Here is a 20,361-nt window from a genome sequence, read left to right on the forward strand (position 1 = left end):
AATACTTAACGGCTTCGGCGCCAAATGAGAATTCTCTGCCGTTTCCGCTGTCTCCTATAGCCGATATATGCTTCTTTTGAAACATCTCACCACCACCAAAAGGCCGCAGCACAGCCTTTCCCAAGGGTATGTACGTCTGTATACCATATCGTGTGGGATAAATGCATATGGACTCTCCATAAAGACTCTCCATAAAGTAACATCGAAACTTTACGGAGGGTGCCGAGAGGGGCTAGATCTGATTCAACTTTATTTGCCAAATATGTAATCACATAAAAGGAACTTTACTCCATCTTATTTTGATAATGAGTCTCAAGGCACTGAGACAGAAAACTGCTACAAACCATGACAACAAAGCTGAACAGAGGCAAACAAAAATGTGTTATGCACACAAGAGGTTATAAGTCCCACTATACATTAGAATAAGATTTAGTAGGTACCATTTTTTTTGTATAACAGCCTAGGTTTATTTGACATGGATCGTTGATGACACCATCACACATCTAAATTTGAACAAAGCAATCCATTGAGGACTGGAGTTTAGGCTTTTTATCTGGAACCCATCCCCCAAGTCAGCATGCCCCGTTTTATCTCCCCCTCTCTCTTTGTGTAGGACTAGATAGTCTATCTAGTCCTACACAGAGAGAGAGGGGGAGATAAAAATAGAGGATAGAGTTTGTCTGAGAGTAATTCTATATTGTTTTATTTATACTAGTACTTTTGTGGCCCTGGCAACCAACAATCAGCAACCAATCTTAAATCATACGTGTCATCCAGCTGGTGTTGGTAATTGGTCAAGAAAAGCACTAAACTATACAAAGAAATATTTATTTGTTTCTAACACAACAAATGAGTTGCCACCTGCCCTGTTTGTCTCCTGTAGTGTAGGAATGTAGTTGGAGGATGGGCTGTGAGATCTAAATTAGGGAAGATACCCTACCAAAATACCCAGATAGATTAAATTACATTATCAATTACCAGCCAAATAATATCACAAACTATGACAGATTGTGATAATTCTCATATAGGGAATAATATCTAATGCCAGCCTGCCTAGTCACATTTAATTTGATATATATAGCTGGCAAGGCAGCTGGATTAGCGTGAATTGGCAGCATTAATATAGGTTAGCCCCTCTCGGAACCCTACATAAAGCTTTTCTGAAATTTTGATGAGTTTTATGTAGGGTCCCTGTTCATGACTATATTTCCGTATGGGAATTCTGGAACGCGGATGATAAACATGCTCTCTAAGTTCGAATCTGCGGCGTTTGACGGCCTTTTTTTGTTTGCGTTATTCTGAATTCGGGAACTTTAAGTACCTATACATTCCGCTGCGAATATCTCCTGTGGCGCGGAAGCCGTTAAGTATTTTTAATCTTTGTTTGACCGATTTGGTCGCTTTATTTATTTTTGTTTGTTTACCGTTTATTGTACCGCCTCCCGGTGTGCGGTTGGCTTGTGCGGCTACGTCCCTGCCTCTGATCTGCTCTGTCATAGCTATAGCGCCACTAGCTAGCCAGATAGGCAGTACAATGAGGTGTCAATAAACAAGGAAGGAAGAGAAGAATCTGTTATGTTCTAATAATATGGACACTGTGTTATATAATGGTTGAGATGCCTTTAAGAGACTGGTTATTATGGGATGCTACGTAATACACAGCGCGGGAAATAACAAGGAAGTCTGTTCTGTACTGAGACATGAGACTAAGTAAAGCAGTGTTGTTTCTGGTTCAATCGTGTGTGCGTGTCACTCTTTTACACACAACAAAGCGACCAAATCGGTCAAACAAAGATTAAAAATACTTAATAATTAAAAACGGCTTCCGCGCCACAGGAGATATTCGCAGCGGCATGTATGGGTACTTATACTTCACATATTCAGAAACCCTCACATGAAAAAATGTCGTCAAAGAGCGCAGACAGGCGTTATCCACGTTGTTTATGTTTTATGAATGTCCGCCTACCAGGTGGCAGGATACTGATGCAACAGGACCCAATGGTCTGTGTCATCAAAAAGTCAGAAACTTCAGTACCATTGGGTTCTGCTTGGAGGGCTAAATATAGGTTAGACAGAGTTTATAAATATTTTCACAACTATTTACCTCCAAAAGACTCTGACGCGCAGGCATCACCGTTGTTGGTTTAGAGAACCGCCTACGGGTTGCCGTTGGAGATGGAGAAGTAGTGTCACTGTGTACTGGTGTCACAGGTTTCGGACGCTGTTTTTTTGTTTGTCGTGGTGTCTTGGAAGGTGTCGGTTCCCGATCACGTTTATCTGTCCTTGAGGAACAAGCTGATTCACTGTCGTCAGGGGACAACCGTCCAGAAACAACTACAGGCACTTCTACAGTCGCGTTAGCCGTGTCTCCTTTGTTTTCCTCTTTGTCCTTGTCCTCTTTCTCCCAGCGCCGTAAAGTGGAAATATCATCTTCCATTCTTCTCAGTTGGCGAAAGCATGTCTTACACATTCGATACGATATCAAGGGGCTTCTAAAAAGTGTTAAACCTAATGCTATCAGCCGTTCGTAAACACTTTTTTCGTTTGAATGCTTCTTGTCGAATATTTTAACGGTACCCCCTAAAGTGCCTTTTATGCGCATATTCACGTGACAAAAACGGCAAAAATCCATAACATCCATAATAACTTATTCTGGTTGTTGTAGTCCTGTTAGATTGTGTATACAACTATACATGTGTGTGAGCTGTGTCGCAGCTGCAATACGTCATCAGTCCTGCCTTGATCCCGCCTCTAGCTGCCGCTGATTGTCCAGACCGTTTGGTGGCCGAGAGTTCCCAGATGGGAGCAGGAGGAGGGAACCCTGTGTACTCTCTGCTGCCCCATCTGGCGGAGTCAGGTTAGGACAGCTGCTGAAAGTTGGGGTACCAAGGAGGGTGTAGAGACAGCTCAGCTGTCTTGTGAAGTAACGCCCGGAGTGCATCTGATGTGCCTGGCTGCTCTTGTGGTCAAGTTTTGGATATAACATGCAGACCTTTTAAATAGAGTTCATTGTAGTAGGCCAGGCATAATATAACTGGCCTGTCTGGCCAGCCTGTATATTTTGAGCTAAGTCAGTAAAATATAATTGCAGTGTTTCAGATCAAGCTAGTTTTCTGTACCTGTTTCTGTTTCTTGGGGAAAGGGGGGAAAAAATTATTTGGTCAACTCGTTCTTGCCTCCCGCGTCGGTCCCCGGGTCAGGTGTTCAGGTGTGTGGTGCTAAGGTGAAAAACAGGTAGGCCTATACAGTACTTAATTAACTGGTGGGTGTGGCTGTGGCCATATAAAAACATAATTTTAACACTTTCTGTAAACCATTTTGAATAAATACATGAATACATCTTCCTCCTAGTTAATCATAGTAGGCCTACCTGATGATAATGTTTAATTGTAAATTTATTTATTTGGGCATGTCACGGCACTCCATCTTTTAAGAAGGTTCAGTTAAAGTGGAAAATATTTTATTCCATAAGAAAGTTTACAAATCACACCTGTGTGAAGTGAGGGGCGCTCTTCAGTGCAGGAAAAAAGCCCCAAAAGTTGACTATACCCCTCCCCGAAGTAGAACAAAACGGGACATAGTTTTTTCATATCTTTAGGATGTCCCCTTCATGAAATGAATTGTCCCGAGATTTACTTTTACTGCAAAGGTCATGAAATTGATCTATGAAGTTCCAAGAAAATCCTTTGCCATTTTCTACCTGTTGGTTGTTTTTACATCATACTTGCATAGATGTTCTACAGGCACTATGCCTACATCCCAGAACGATCAGAATGCAAATATGTTGTTCCATGTTGAATCAGCAGCCTTTTATATAAGGACTTTCTATAGGCGGAAATTACATATCTGAGGAATGTTCCCTTGTAATCCTGGTGATACTCTTCTAAAATGGGGTAGTACAAAACCTGACTGTGTTTTTTCATAACTTTGACTTGTCCTCTTCATGAAATGGATGGTCAGTAGTTTTACTTTTACTGCGAAAGTCATGAAAGTCATCCACAAAGTGACCATCACTGCAAAAAATGCCTACCCTGAAAGACGGTCAATCATGTTCTACCGTAACCTGCTGGTTGATTTTACATCATATGCAGGCATGCGGCATGCGCAAAGGGGGGGTTGGTGGTTGGTGCTTGGGTACCTGCCCTTTTGCCTCAAAGTCCCCAAATAAATATATATATTTTTTTGATATTCAGCTATAGTGTAGATTTTCGTCTTACATATTGACAATGGGTGGAGAAGTTCCATAGACGAGCAAATCGGCTATTTTTGTTCTACAAAAAGAATGGATGATGGATGATGTACAATGATAACAGCGCCCTCACTTCAGTTCACACGGGTGTGATTTTTATGTATACATGGTAATGAGAATGTATTGCTTATTTTACTAAGCAAGGATACGGGCCTAGTTATTGTGGAACATAGGTCTGCTATAGTTGGTTATTTCTGATGTGAAATGGCACAAGGAATGCCCAAAAAAGACCACCCCAAAATCGGTGCACACTACACATGCACACATGTGCCCTTTTCTGGGCTTTGGGTAGCTGCCCCCTCAGTGCCCTCTGCCCCTAAAGCAACCAGGATGCCAATATTTGGTTATATTGTGAATCAGCAACCTTTTATATAAGGCTTTATTATAGTCGGAAATAGCTAAACGTGGACTTTTCTTAGAAATATTCTCCTTTAATACTGATCCTACTATCTGTCAGTGGTAGAACAAAACTTAAACTTGTTCTTCCATTAACTTTGACTTGTCCGCTTCATGAAATGGATGGTCATAAGTTCTACTTTCACCTCAAAAGTCATGAAATGTATCCATGAGATTTTCAAATAAAAATGCAGAAAAGTCCCCTGCTCCATTGTCCACCTATACCTATAGGCCTACTGTTTGGATTTAATTACATCATATTTGCACATATTATTGTCTACAGGTAGGACCCCAAGATATGTCAAAATACAGTGTGCTGTAATGTGAATCAGCAGGCTTTTGTAGGCTCCAAGCTGCCTTGTCCTGATATAATACTGTAATATGCCTACAAACAAAATGACCGCTTAATCACAGGAAATACATTTTGATACCATGTTTTTTACCCACTTCATATTCATGTGGAATCTAAGGGTGTTTCTCAGGTAGACGGTGTAGGCCTAATATCTCTATGCCTCAAAACATCTGGAATGACAAAATATTGTTCTATAAGTCTTCTATGGTAACCATAGTAGCCAATACTATCCATCAGCAGCTTATTCTCTATTTCAGATATTTATTTACTTTTTTGAGCAGTGTGTTTCCATAAGCTGCTGATTGATGATTATCATTGAGAATGGCACACAAAAAGCAGTGTATTCTACAGCATGTACTTGCCATACTGCATTTAGATTGTATGGGCCTATAGAATACAATAACAATATGTACTTAAGCCATACTGCATTTAGACTGTATGGGCCTATAGAATACAATAACAACATGTAGGCTACTTAAGCCATACTGCATTTAGACTGTATGGGCCTATATAATACAATAACAACATGTATTTAAGCCATACTGCATTTAGACTGTATGGACCTATAGAATACAATAACAACATGTATTTAAGCCATACTGCATTTAGACTGTATGGACCTATAGAATACAATAACAATATGTACTTAAGCCATACTGCATTTAGACTGTATGGGCCTATAGAATACAATAGCATATGTACTTAAGCCATACTGCATTTAGACTGTATGGGCCTATAGAATAGAATACAATAACAATATGTGTCATTCCTGATGCTTTGAGGTGTAGAGATATTAGGCCTACCTGATAATCATAGATTCTATATGAATATGAAGTGTGGCTGGTTAAAACATGTTATCAAATTGTATTCCTTTCTACGCCAGGCCGAAAGGCATCGCTGAGACTATCAGGTCGATTTTGAAGGTGCGGTTTACCAGGTCGTGATACATAAATTGGCCTCGCTCTGCGCACATTCGTATTATGAAAGGCATATCGGTTGAACGCACTCGGCCCGTGTTGAACGCACACACATTTGGCATACCGCGTCCCTGAATATTTTAGCATTGTGGGAGTGTCCATATGTTAATTATTCTCGCTTTGCGCAATTTGCTATTAAGCCCCTTGACCTAAAGACACTCAGCGCATAACGATTAGACGTGGGTCTGACCACCTCATAAACGCAAAAAGCACTGTTTGATTTGACACTTGAGCGGCTCTGGGAAGCTGGTAGAGTGTTGCCATGTCTGTTTATTATAAGCGGCTTATTTTTCTGTAAAGTTGCTTTCTGTGTAGTTGTTTTTCTTGTTTCTAAAGTGGTTATTTGGGCTTTTCTCCTAATGTTGTTTAAACCAGTGATCCTCACACAGCACATTCCGATGTCAATGATCCCCAGATGAATGCATTTGCCCAACTAAGGACAGCTAATCCAAAAATTAAATAAAAAGATTACTTTTGAAAATAGCAGATCTATACCAGCTCACAATGCATCACATTCATTCATTAAAACTATGAACTCTGACTGCAGGGGGATATATAATGATCATTATAACAATGTGCAAGAACATATTTAAAAAGAAGGAAGAACTTTATATTTGTGGACAATCAAAATATGTTTTTTTATTTTAATGTGGTGTCATTCAAATTAATCTGGATATGGCAGACTCACTATTTAGAAAATAAAAACATGGCACTTCATTTAAAATAGGTTACAGACCCCTGTTATATGCGCTTATTTTTATAGACCTATTTACTTGTTTCTATGAGACATGGCAGTTTTGCGTCTTTTTAAAAAAAATGTTGAGATTAGAAACGGCCATAATTCTTTCATTTCTCAACCTTAAAAATAAATAAAAACATCTCCATAATCCGTGGGAAATGTGCTTTCATATGCTGTATCACACCCGATTCAAGTCTCCTTCAATAAAATGCTACGAGCGAACTCAGCGAAGACCATACCATCGGGGCCACAGCATTACGCAGCACGCATTCAACTCATTCCTTCGTCGTGACTTGAATGAAATAAAATATAATAAACGTTATTTTACTGGTGTTTTTCAATAGAAACAAATAAAGAGCGTGTGTAGGCTACTGTGTGCAAGTGCAACAGTGCATATACATGCATGCACTAGGCTATATTTCTTCTGTGTCGGGATGGTGATTGAGCTCTTCAAGTTCACAGCCCGTTTGGTCTTTCATAAAAAAACGTTGATATTAGCCTATAAACACTCATGGTTCTCTCATTTCTCAACCGTTTTATTAAATGTAAAAATCTCCATATTCCTTAGGAATCTTGCTTTCATTCGCTGTATGGTACATGGTTCTATCGTTATCGAATTAATAAATTAATTGCCAATTTGCCAATATGCTGCTATCTACTCGCAATTCCATTCCGATCTGAAAGATGGGTCTGTTCTTTTGAGGCATAAAGGTGACAGCATGCAGTGCAATAGGAATAATTAACCCAAATGTGACAAAGGCATGTCATGTCTTCTATGGTGCCAGCCTGAAGAAATGTCATACCACGATCCCCAAAGTGCGCATTCCGTATGTGACATCAGCTGACTGGTAAAGAGAATAGTACGGACATGTTGATTGGGTACGTCTCAAACACGCCTTAAACACACCCATGACTAATTCAAGGCCGTTTTGCGCACTCCGCGGGGTGTCAAAAGCGCTTCTTAACATGCCCAAAATTGCAATATGACATACTACACGCCCCCAGATCATAATACTGTAATTAGATTAGTAATATAGAAGTAAGTAAAATAGAAGTCCTAAATCGACCCCTATATGTTTTGCACCCTGTCCATTCATCCGTGTGCAGATTGTCCAGATTTCATCCTGATTGGCTAGAATTGGCTTCCAGACCACTCTGTAATTGATCTGGCGGAGACCTGTACTCCGAGTGTAATACCTAGGATTCTAACCCGGAGAGCCAACATCTTAACCACTTAACCAAAGGGATTTGATTTCCCAGTGATTCAGGGGAGATATTTGTGGTTTGTTGTGAGCCACTCTGCCGAGCACTTTTTGTACGCCTAGTGTAGCAGCAGTCACTTTGTTGTAGGAATTTTACAGTATTAATATCAGGATTAGAAGTGACCTGGAAAAAAATACTTGATAAAGTCAAAGTCGTACGATTTGTCACACATGTTACTGCAGTGAAATTTGTTCTCCGCATTTGACCCATCTCTTGGAGCGGTGAGGCACAGCTGTGCCACGCTCAGGAATCATTTAATTACTGTAGTATATTTGACCCCCCAATCCAACCCATTGATGCTGAGTGCCAACTGCCAAGCAAGGAGGCATTGGGACCCATTTTTAGTCTTTGGTATGACCCGGCCGGGGATCGAACCCCGACCTCCCAGTTCCAGGACAGACACTCCACACTACAACCACAAGGCCATTGTCTGGCCTTGTTAAACGCAGAAATATTAGACCTAATAAAACTTGGCTGATTCACAATGCAAGCATATTTTTAAATATTTGTCTGGTTGCTTTGGGGTGTAGGGTACCTGTAGACACTGGGAACATCTCTGCACTTTTTTGATGTGGAAAGTTTATTAAAGAATTGCATGCCTTTTGCAGTTTGTTGCGTTTTGCTATTTCTGACTCTAAAAAGGACTTATATTAAAGGTTCACTATAGAACCAAATATTGGCATTTCATGACTTCCACAGTAAAACTAAAACTTCTGACCATCCATTTTATAAAGAGGACATCTTAAAGATTTGGAAAAAACAATGTCACATTTTATTCTACCCCTGATAAGTGAATATTGCTCAGTAAAGTAAACTTTGTGCTATTTCCGCCTATTTAAGGCCTTATATAAAAGGCTACTGATTCACAATAAAACCAAATATTGGCATTCTGATTCTTCTGGGATACTACCTGTAGGCCATCTGTGCAAGTATGATATCAAAACAATCAGCAGGTAGAAAATGGCAGTGGATTTTCTTGGAACTTCATGGATCAATTTCATGACCTTTGCAGTAAAAGTAAAACTTGGGACAATACATTTCATGAAGGGGACATCCTAAAGATATGAAAAAACTATGTCCCATTTTGTTCTACCCCTAATAAAGAGTAGGACAAGTGAATATTGCTCAGAAAACTAAACATTTTGCTATTTTTTAAGGCCTTATATAAAAGGGTGCTGATTCACAATAGAACCAAATATTGGCATTCTGATTGTTCTGGGATGTAGGCACACTACCCGTAGACCATCTGTGCAAGTATGATGTAAAAACAACCAACAGGTAGAAAATGAGTATTTACTTGGAACTCCCACTTTTAAGATTTTTTGTGCCTGTGGTGAGTAACTTCATGGACCAATTTCATGACCTTTGCAGTAAAAGTAAATCTCGGGACAATTCATTTCATGAAGGGAACATCCTAAAGATATGAAAAAACTATGTCCCGTTTTGTTCTACCTCGGGAAGGGGTACCTCGAAAACTAAGCCTCTTTTTTAGGGTTTTTTCCTGCACTACTTATCATCATCGTCCTCAGTTTTCCATCCTCACTTTTGAATTCAGTTTGAATTCCGTTTGCACAAATATGGAAAGCTGGACATAGGAGGGGCAAGCGCCGCTCAAACAATGCAGGTGAGGGTGACAACACGTTTTGGCCAGAGGCCTTCATCAGGGTCCACAGTAATGACACACACGTCACACATTATAAAATAGAGCCTACAACCATCAAAAATGGGAACCACAGTAGGCTACATAATATAGGATCAAAATAGCATCAATAGAAATTAAGACACATTGGCTGGGGAGAAGTCAATGGGAATGTTGTCGCTCTGAGCATGATTATGCAAAATGTTTATCTTTGGAGAAGCTGTTTGAGCCTGTCATCCCCTCTTACAGACCTGGGAATGACCTCCATAACCATGAGTTTTTAATTATTCTGACTTGCTGCCCTGCAGTGTTCTGCTGTTTTGTTTATTCATTGTATTATTTTATCAACCTAATACAATATAACAACCTGTATACTCTGTCTCCCTGCTCTTCTAGGAAACATTTAGATCTTGTGGTCTGGCATTGTAATTTGTACTTTTAAATAGCCTACATAGGTGTTTTTTAAAACTAATTCACCGTCCGTCCGTAATTGTAACACTTTATTATTAATTATTTCTAGAGTAAACCTACAGTACATTTCAGACTGCTACTCCTCCCACAGTTCTGACGGTAGGCTACGCACTTGAGCCATATCTCAAATTGACCGGCTTCAGAGCGGGAATGGTGTGCTTGTATTTTGCTAGGAGAAATGTTGTATAGTTTAATTGATATTCATTTTTTTGTGAATTAAATTTCCCCATTGACATGAATGGGAAAATGCAAAAAATCACTTTCAAGTATTTTTTCCTCGGAGACCGTAAGGACTATAGTTACAAAACTTGGAGGGTAGGTTCATAATATTTACTAAAATGAATTAACTTATGTTATTGGTCAACCTCATGGTGGCGCTATAACAGCCCACTTGAAAATCATTGAAAAGCTGCTATTAGGGGTGGCAATAGAGCGTCGCAGTCCCTCCCCCTTTCAGAACAACGAGTGGCCCAGGAAATGAATCCCAATGCATTTTTCCCATAGGCAGGAAAATATTTATTTAAAGACCTTTTAAGCGTTGTACGAAGCCAACTCTTGTCGTGACAAATCATGACAACACACAATATTTTGGACCAAACAAATTATTACAAAGAAGAAAAACAACAAAAAAAGTGTTGTAACCTGCTGTTTTTTTCTACTTTCTAATTATTTGTTTGGCCCGAAAAATTGTGTTTGTTTCATGATTTGTCACGACAAGAGTTGGCTTCGTACGACGCTTAAAAGGTCTTTAAATAAATACTTTCTGAAATGCCTATGGGAAAAATGCATTGGGATTCATTTCCTGGGCCACTGGTTGTTCTGAAAGGGGGAGGGACTGCAACGCTCTATAAGAGGGTTAAAGGGAAATAAACAGGCTTTCCAAATGTACTGTAATGTTTGAAACATCCAACAGTATACTATAAACTGTTAATGCCTAAAACTTTGTTACAATTGAGACATAATCAACCAAAGACAACCGTCCACCCTTTTTGTGCCATGTTTATATAAGTTGAAGTGTCTGGTGCTGGGAATCTGGTGCGACGCACAAGTCCTGGGTGCACCTGGTGAGACGTAGGAGGTGCCCGGCCAGGAGTCAACCCACAGTGCCTAGTCCCTCCAGGAAAAATAAGTCAAAAGTGACATGGTTGCATTTTTAAATATGCAAAGGAGTCCACGACCACTGAGCCACGTTATGCAAAGTTGGCACCAATATAGAGAAGAGGATTCTATCCATCCCTGATTCCTTGCCACTACAACCCCTTCGGAGCGCATCTTCTCCAAAGCGGGATTTATTGTCTCTTTTCTGCACTAATATAAGTACGGTAACTAACTATAATATTGCATTGGTAGGCTATAGGCTTCTTTGATGGGAATGCGAAGCGATTAAGAACACCTGCCTGGGTGCTGTGCGAACAATGAATAATTATATAGTTTCTTACCTTGATCGTGGCTCGTGCTGGTTTGAAGAAAGAAGAATCATAGGCCTAATCCAATAATTATAATCCAAGGTTTGTTTGTCTGGAGAAAGGAGATCCAACACTATGTCATATTATTAAAGTAAGTAAAGAGCTGGTCATTGTGCTGCAGAGTGAGAAGCTGCTCCGCTCTGCTAATTGATCTGACCTATATATATTTGCGCAACTGACTGGCATGAGGTAGCCTAGTAATTTTACTTATTTGGCAGCACCTGCAATTCAGTAACCTATACACATTTCAAAAGGCTTTCATATGCTATTCATATTTTTTCTAATAAGGTTTGTCCTTAGATAGAAATGTGATCATTTTTGTATAGTTTTGGATATTAACAAATGAATTATTAAAGCACAGGACCTCGCATTTCTCCCAGGCAGCTATGATTGCGAGCCATGCGTGCGCCTCACAGCAAGCACTCGTCTCGCTGCTGTCATAAAGCCTCGATTACACTTGTGCCGTTTCCACGAAGCCTCTGAGTTTATTTCAGTTATAAATGCACACGACAGCCTGTGCTGCTTCGGATTATATACAGTATATATAAAAAATATTATATGAATAATTTATTACAGTTTGTTTTAGCTCCCAGACTTGGCCTGACAGCTGATTAATTTATGGGAGTTCTCAGCCACAGCACGTCTGTTACAATGACATGATGGTAGAACACCACATGTTGTACCAAAACCTCTGAGTTGCTTTAAAAAAATAAAGGATAAAACAAGCATTTGATATTCTATCATCAGATTCAACTTTATTGTCAAAGTAGGTGCAATTCAGGCCCAGGCCGTAGCGTAACGGTCTGGGCACCGGACTGGTAATCCAGTCGCAGTGTGCCGCGGGTTCGACTCCCGGACCCGACACGGCCTTTACTGCATGTCATCCCCCCATCTCTCTCCCGTTTCCTGTCAGCCTACTGTCTGTCCCTTCAAAAATCAATAAAAGGCGTAAGCCGCAAAAAAAAATATCTTAAAAAAAAAAAAAGTAGGTGCAATTCGTACATCAATCATTTGCAGTTTACAGAAAAGGTTAGAGAAAGAACAAAACAAGTAAACCAAGTCAGAGTCAAAACATCACGTATTAATTCAAATCCATTGACTAAAATATGAGTGATTCTTCTGCTTTAGTAGCCTATCTATGATTTGTCATCGTCACCCTGGATTAGAATTAATGATCATACATTAGTCATGTGTCAACTCAGATGGCTTCTTTGCAAATAGAACAATCATTTATTACTGGCAAATGACCCTACAGCAGCTGTGTCCAAAGTGCGGCCCGCGGGCCAAATGCGGCACTGGGCGACTTTTATACAGCCCGCAGCTTCATACCTGAATCGTATTTTGAACGGCCCACCTAACCGTATGGAGTAGGCCTATGACATTTCCCAGAGTATAATTGTCAGTGTTCCTTGTATTTTTTTTGTTTTGTTTTTTTTTACCTTTTCTTGCTTGGTTACATTTGGTAATGTGACATAAGGCTGAGACACACTTTTTGTTCACAGCACACACCTGACAAAAGACCATTGATATTAAATATTGATGATGATAGTTAAATATAATAGTGTAAATCCAAAGGTACATTATGTAGTTGGCCCTTGGGCGTTTTTATATTTTCTAATATGGCCCCCTTTGACACCCCTGCCCTACAGAGAACGAGACGTAGTGACGAGACATAATGACGTGTTGTAGAGCCCACTTTTGGCATCATGCAAACGTCAAGCAGGCAGCAAGCAACTAACTTGGACAATGTACACTATCTTCCATCTCTATTCTATCAGTTGAGCAAGCAACTAACTTGGACAGTGTACACGATCTTCCATCTCTATTCTATCTCTGTTGAGCAAGGAATTAACTACTTGGACAGTGTACACCATCTTCCATCTCTATTCTATCTCTGTTGAGCAAGCAATTAACTACTTGGACAGTGTGCACAATCTTCCATCTCTCTACTATCTTTGGCGCAGATCTGTGCAACTTTCTAGTAGCTAGTGTGCTATTAGCTGTTAGCCAGTGTCTGTGTGTCGGAGATATCGAATACACGCTGTATGGCTTGGGTGTCAGCCGACGAAATAACTTAACAACATCCCCAAACTCTACCTGTGCTCAAATGAGCATGACGGCACACAATCAAAGTATAGGTTATTTTGAGAGAAATGTCCCGCAATATGAATACATTTGGTTTCATTTTGATGGTAACGTTGTATAATCGCAATATTGCAATCGGGAGGATGGCCTGCTTTATCATATTACCGACACTGTGCTTCCTTATCTACCGGTACTTTAAATGTAGTTATTAGGTAACTGTACTTTAAATGTAGTTACTGTAGTCATAACAAACATGGCGGCTGGAATACGTCCTAGACTCTTGATCTAGACAAACGCATTTGCCACAAAGTGAAACTAATTGGTTTTCCCCCCTGCATGAGTTCTCAAGTGTTTTTTTAGATCACACTTTTGACTACAGCTTTTGCCACACACTGTACAAGTAAATGGCTTTTCCCCCGTATGAGTCCTCATGTGTCTTTTTATGTGCTTTTGACTACTAAGGCCTTTGCCACAGACGTCACAGGTAAAGGACTGTTCCCCTGTATGAGTCCTCATGTGACTTTTTAGATCAGACGATGTATTAGAGCCTTTGCCACACACTGCACACGTAAAGGGCCTTTCCCCTGTATGAGTTATTATGTGAGATTTTAAAGTACCACTCTGACTAAAGCCTTTGCCACAAACACTACAGGTAAAGGGCTTTTCACCCGTATGAATCCTCATGTGCCTTTTTAGATCAGATGATGTATTACAGCCTTTGCCACACATTGTACAAGTAAAGGGCATTTCCCCTGTATGAGTTATCATGTGAGATTTTAAACTACCACTCTGATTAAAGCCTTTGCCACACACAGTACAAATACAAGGTTTTTCCCCTGTATGAATCCTCATGTGTGTTTTTAGAGCCCACGGTTTACGAAATTCTTTGCCACAAACTTTACAAATAAAGGACTCTCCACTTTTATGAGTCCTCATGTGTGATTTTTTATCACACTTTTGAGTATTGCTGTTTTCACAACTGTGTCTTTTTAGAACATACATTTGACTAAAGCCTTTGCCACACACTGCACAGGTAAAGGGTTTTTCCCCTGTATGAATCATTGTGTGTCTTTTCAGAAGTCCCTTTTGATTAAACATTTTGCCACAAACTTTACAACAAAAGCTTTTCTTTCCCGTGCAACTGCTCATGGAGGTATCTTTCAGAGAGTTTAAAGCTGACTGACCTTCCTTGGCCTCCACCCAGTCATCACTGTCTTCAGCATCATATTCAGCACAGTCTGAAGAGAGGAGCTGGTCATCACAAGGCTGTGATGTTCCACAGTCCTCTACATCAGCTTGTGTTTTCATGTATCCTGTTGAGGTACCAGCTATAGGCTCTGTCTCTCTGTTCTCATCATCAAGTTCACTCTTTACTGCTAGTAATGTCAATGGTGAACCAATGTTAATCTGTGGAGGATCTGGTTCCTCTTGGACTTGTTGTGGCTCCTCTTGGTCCAGACTGGGTCTCCTCTCCTGCTGTTCAGCAGGAACCTCCTCTGTATGCACAGCGAGGAAGTCTAGAAAAATGAAATGAGAGAATAGCATAGCATAGTGTTTTTACATATTCGGTTTCTCTTTCCAAGTTGTCTGTGTTCCACTCAGATGCCATAGCATAGACTCTAACAGATGTTTAGTTATTTCTAACAAAGTGGTCCACGGCAGCAGACAGGGGCTCTTGAGCATTATTCACACGTTCACTCAACCAACTAGCCCATCTTTTAAGATTAATAATCAGTTAGATAAATATGATTCGAAGTGGAATGTGTTCCTCACGTCATGGTCCTTGATGTGATCCATGGTCAGGCAATGCCCGTTTGATCGTTTACTGTCTTAGTATACATATGCTACGGTTGATGATGCTGCGTGTTTGATCGTGTAAAAATATTATTTATTTGCATTTGTTTATCTTGTCTATTCTTGTTTTATATTATGTTTTTGTGCTCATACATAAATGTCCATGCATATGTATTCTGTTGTTGTTGCTTGCGTTTGTTTTTTTCTGTTTATTTGTAAAACAAAATCCAAATAAAGTACTGATCACTCAACCAACCAGCCCATCGGGAGTCTTGCTCAACGACACGTTGACATAAAGCCAGGAGGAGCCTGGGATCAAACCGGGAACCTTCTGATACCAAGTCGGCCACTCTACCTCCTGAACTACTGCTTTACGACTATCGACCCAGCCTGATTCACTACACTACATTTAAAATGGAACCAAATGGACCCGTATGGGTCTGTAACTCTGAGAGGGCAAGAATGTAACAAAATGGACCCCAATGGGTCTGGTACAATGAGAGTGTTAGTACAAATGGAATTAAATGGACCTGCGAGGGTCTATTTTGTTTCATGTGTACACTCTCAGAGTTACACTGACTGAGGATTGCACATGGGGGTACGTGGCCTAATGTATATCAAACTGGGTATCTTTGAAAATGACTGAACCCCTAATTGCTCCTGATGTGCTGGTTGGTGCCTTGTATGGTTTCCGCCGCCATCGGTGTATGAATGTGTGTGTGAATGGGTGAATGTAATGCACAATCTATGTAAAGCGCCTTGGATAAAGGCACTATATAAATGCACCATTTAGAATAGGCTACTTATTAACATAACATAATACAATAAGAATGAAAATGCAACTGTGCAAACTGTCCGGGCTTGGTTTACAATATAAAATATATTGAATCTAAATCTAAATGTAAACATTTCACTTCACGAGGCTAGAAGTGGAGTGAGATGATTGCTACAGTTAACTCAAAGACAAGTGAATCATTGTGCAACTTTCCACAGTACTCTTTGGACAGTTTGAATTCATACCTGGAGTCCAGCAATTTAATCTGTCTTCATTGACGTAAATGTTTTCAATGTAAGTAGAGTCACATACTAAGGTTCTGTGACCATCCTCTGGCAAGGATGTTTTGGTGATTGATTTGACCTCTATGGACCCTTTATAAAAGATTTTGCCCCGAGGTCCCTCGCAAAAAATCACAGCATTTGCTTTACTAGAGGCCCAAATTCAAAATAGTCAAAAATGAACTTTTGATCCAGATGACCTAGAATCATGCATGAAGAGGAGTCAACCATGAGGATTCCAAATCTGACACCATTTTAATCATAAGACCTCGTTTTTTGTAATGGGTCCCGGAACCCAGGGGTGTTTTTTTAGATGGGTCCCGACTCCCAGGGACATTTTATGAGTCCTACTTCAACGTTAGACTACAGTACTGAGTACAGTACAGACCTGTTATGACATTCCATATGTTGATCTGACAATCAAATCCTTTACACCCAAGACAAGCTCCATATACGGCCAGTACAGAATTAATTCAATATGTGGATCTGGCAGCGCTCGCAGTCTGCCGTCACCCAGGCGGAAGCGTCCGCGCGACCTCGCCTTTTAGGGCGAGGTCGCTTCTTGCCCTCAGGGCGTCTTACTGTTTAGTGGTTACTATTATTATGACCAACTCTATGGTCTCTACCTGCTCTAGAACGTCATCCTCTGGCGTTGTTCTTCTAACTTTATCTTTAACTATCGGCTCCTTCAACTCTCTTCTCTCTTAAACAGCCGAGTTATTGTTTGTTGAATTGACATTTTGCTTAAATTATTTGTTAGATTAGATTTGTTATTCTGACTTGTCATTGCCTGTAGCCTATTCATTTCCGGTGTTGTTTTTCTCCTTTTTTTCTCGTTCTAAACCAGGCGTTCCCAAACCTTTTTGGCCGAAGCTCGAAGCATTTGCAGCTGGCTGGTGTTGTTAATTACCTGGCTTGTACACCCTGTGGATTTTACTTTGCAAAGCATGTACAAATAATGGACAGACAATGTGAGTTGGCTTCATGTCTTGAGTTGAAACTGTGACGCTGGATGTGTGAGGGAACTTAGAAAGGGGGGGGGGGGGGGGGGGGTTGTGGGGAGGAATGTCACTACACAGAGAGAGAGAGAGCTGCTGCTCTCCCGTCTCGAGTCACGCAGCTCTATACAAAAACGGTGTTTTACCGGATTTTGACGTTTGTGTTAAATAACACTATAAACCGTCCGCCATTACCCTTTTCATGTCACACACCCCCTGCAGATCGTCCATGCACCACTAGCGGTGCGCGGACCACAGTTTTGGAAAGCCTGTTCTAAACCAATCAGAACTAAGTATTGCAATGTGTAAGGCAAGCCAACCAGAAACATGTTTTGAATGTTGATGGAATTTAATTCGGCATAGAGCCCACCTACTCTATACTGGATTTCTAACCTGCAACGTGAACTGGGTGCTGCACACAAGCATGCGCACAGCCTGACGCGAGCCTGGAACAATTCAGAATCACTTCATTAGAAAACTCAACTAATAACACGTGTGTGTTAATCTGACATTAGTAGATTATGTTTTCTTCTTGGACATGCATGTGTGGCACAGTGGCAGGTTATTTACTATAGGATTTTGACAGCTGTCGTCCCCGTTTCTTAACGGAGCGGGGCTCCGGCACAGAACCTTTTTGCATAGCCCCGCTCCGGGGCTATCCTCTTAGCATACATTGTATTAAAAGTGCTTTCCTCAAACTGTGCTTAAACTTCAATTAAATAAACAAACAATCACACAAATGTGTGTGAGGAGATATTGCTTGATATAACCCAGATCAATTATTGAGGCACTCCATCTTCAGGTGCAACAATTAAGAATGTATTGTTTATTTAGCAACAATATAGAGGATATGCGTGTCATTATCATCATACCCAGAAGTAACGCCTACTGAGTGGCAAAAAAAAACTTTCTGGCCTTGACAGCCCATACATCCAAACAGAAAGGCCCTATCCGATTGTATTAAACATGTTAAACTCACTTTGCCACTCGAATTGCCACTCACTTAATGCATGTGCTTACCCTCTATTCACGTATGTTTTTCTTTCTCACCTGTCTTCTTCTTTCCTTTGGACCTTTTCTTTATTTCTATTTCTTTCTTATTTTTTCCGCCAATCCCTCCACCTATACGTTCACCAATACAAGAACAAACGGAAAAAAAACTTGATGCAATGTAAAGTTATTGATCCCAGCAAAAATAAGGACTAGTCCACTTGAGTGTAAAATGAAACCAAATGGACCCTTATGGTCGATTTGGTTCCATTTTACACTCAAGAATTACAATTACAAAATTGTTAAACATCTGCATTACAATAAGTCTACACAACTAGATAATGTAGAAGAATTAATATGTTATTTTGATCAATGTTTTTGCTGAACGATAACGAGTACATTCTAAGTTTGGGGTCTGAGAGGCTAAATGTCCACAAATGGCGGTCCGTGGTTCAAATGCAGAATAAATAATGGAGCTTGATAAGATTTGAAAAGGGTTGAAAACCACTATTTAGATAGATCAAGGGTAAGCAAAGTAGCACAGGTGCCAACATTGCCACAGGGGAGGGTGATCACTGGCACACTGTGAGTCTAACGAATGATCTTTACATCCTGGTGTGAAATCAAATATATCTAAGGCAGACAAAGAAAAACAAAGGTTGTTCATGTAGGCTATACAGCATGTGGACAATTATCAAAATCAGTTGGAAATATTACATGTTGATGTGGTGTCATAATTAAACTTAGTGTTGATATGGAACACGTACTGACTATCAGGAAAATGAAAACATGGCACCTTATCAAAAAGGTTGTCGACCCCTGTTATAAATGACGAAAGCCCTGTCCGGGGAGGGGTCCTTGAGGGGGTTCCGGGGGGTCCCCAGCAAAAATCAATATAGCATCGAAATCAGTTTAACCACTTTAATCTTATTTAGGCCTACTTTGCTGAAAATAGCTTATCCACAATGTGACGCATTGTGAGCTTGTAGATCTGCTATTTCCCACACATTGACACATTTTTTACTACATTTTAAAAGGATTAACAATCACAAATGATCTTGAATGGGGGTCCATCTGTGTCACGACATATTATTTTCAGAAGGGGGTCCGTGGGCCAAATAAATTATTAACTTGACATGATAATGTTTGAGAATGTAAGCATGTCTGAAACACACGCGCGCGCACACACACACACACACACACACACACACACACACACCATAGGCCTACCTGCACGGACGGCAAGCCCAATGGACTGACTTCTATGACTTCTAATGATGTAAACCAAGATATAGCCAGCCCCCCAGTCACAATGTTCTGGACCCGTCGCTACCTACCTGCAGTGTGTAGTTCGGTGTTGTGCTGTAGTGTCTCCAAACTCTCCATCTCTCTCTGGAAAAGGCCACACATGAACTGTGCGGACGCACTGAGGCGCTCCAACACAAACACTCTGACCCGACAAACATCACCGCTTGTGTGTTTCTCCAAAACACACAATATCTGCTCTCCCACCGACGTCATGTGTCCGTTGATCTCCAGCCGTACAGACTCCATTTGACTCGTGCTACCTCCTCTATGAGACATTTTAACTCCTTTAAGAGACATTTTAACTGCTTTAACGAGACATTTTGGCCTCCTTTGTTGTGAGACCGTCTTCGTTTAGGAGAAACCTCGCGTCAACGTCAACAGGAAGAAGGCAGCGTCTAGTGAGCTAATCTAGTGAGCTAATTTAAGACTTCCGGTGGACGATCTCTTCAAAATAAGAGTACCCTCTAGAGTATTGAAAAAAAGTTTAATTTGCACATTAAAACTACAAATTAAGCATTTAAATGATGCTATATGATGCTATAAGACACACATTATGTTTCTGTGTAAGAATAAGTAAT

General features: G+C 40.4%; 1 protein-coding gene across 1 annotated transcript in view; it reads right to left on the minus strand.

Annotated features, from left to right (window-relative positions):
• Positions 1–20,135, minus strand: part of LOC310868214 (C-reactive protein-like) — a 46,731-nt gene extending 26,596 nt beyond the window's left edge. Inside the window, exon 1 of the mRNA XM_083778520.1 lies at positions 19,899–20,135. Coding sequence (XP_083634646.1) covers positions 19,899–19,941 — 43 coding nt within the window. The 5' untranslated portion in view covers positions 19,942–20,135. The remainder of the gene's footprint in view (positions 1–19,898) is intronic.
• Between the last annotated feature and the right edge of the window lie 226 nt (positions 20,136–20,361).

Source organism: Protomyctophum parallelum, assembly GCF_964188405.1.
Source record: "Protomyctophum parallelum genome assembly, chromosome: 12".
NCBI lineage: Eukaryota > Metazoa > Chordata > Actinopteri > Myctophiformes > Myctophidae > Protomyctophum > Protomyctophum parallelum.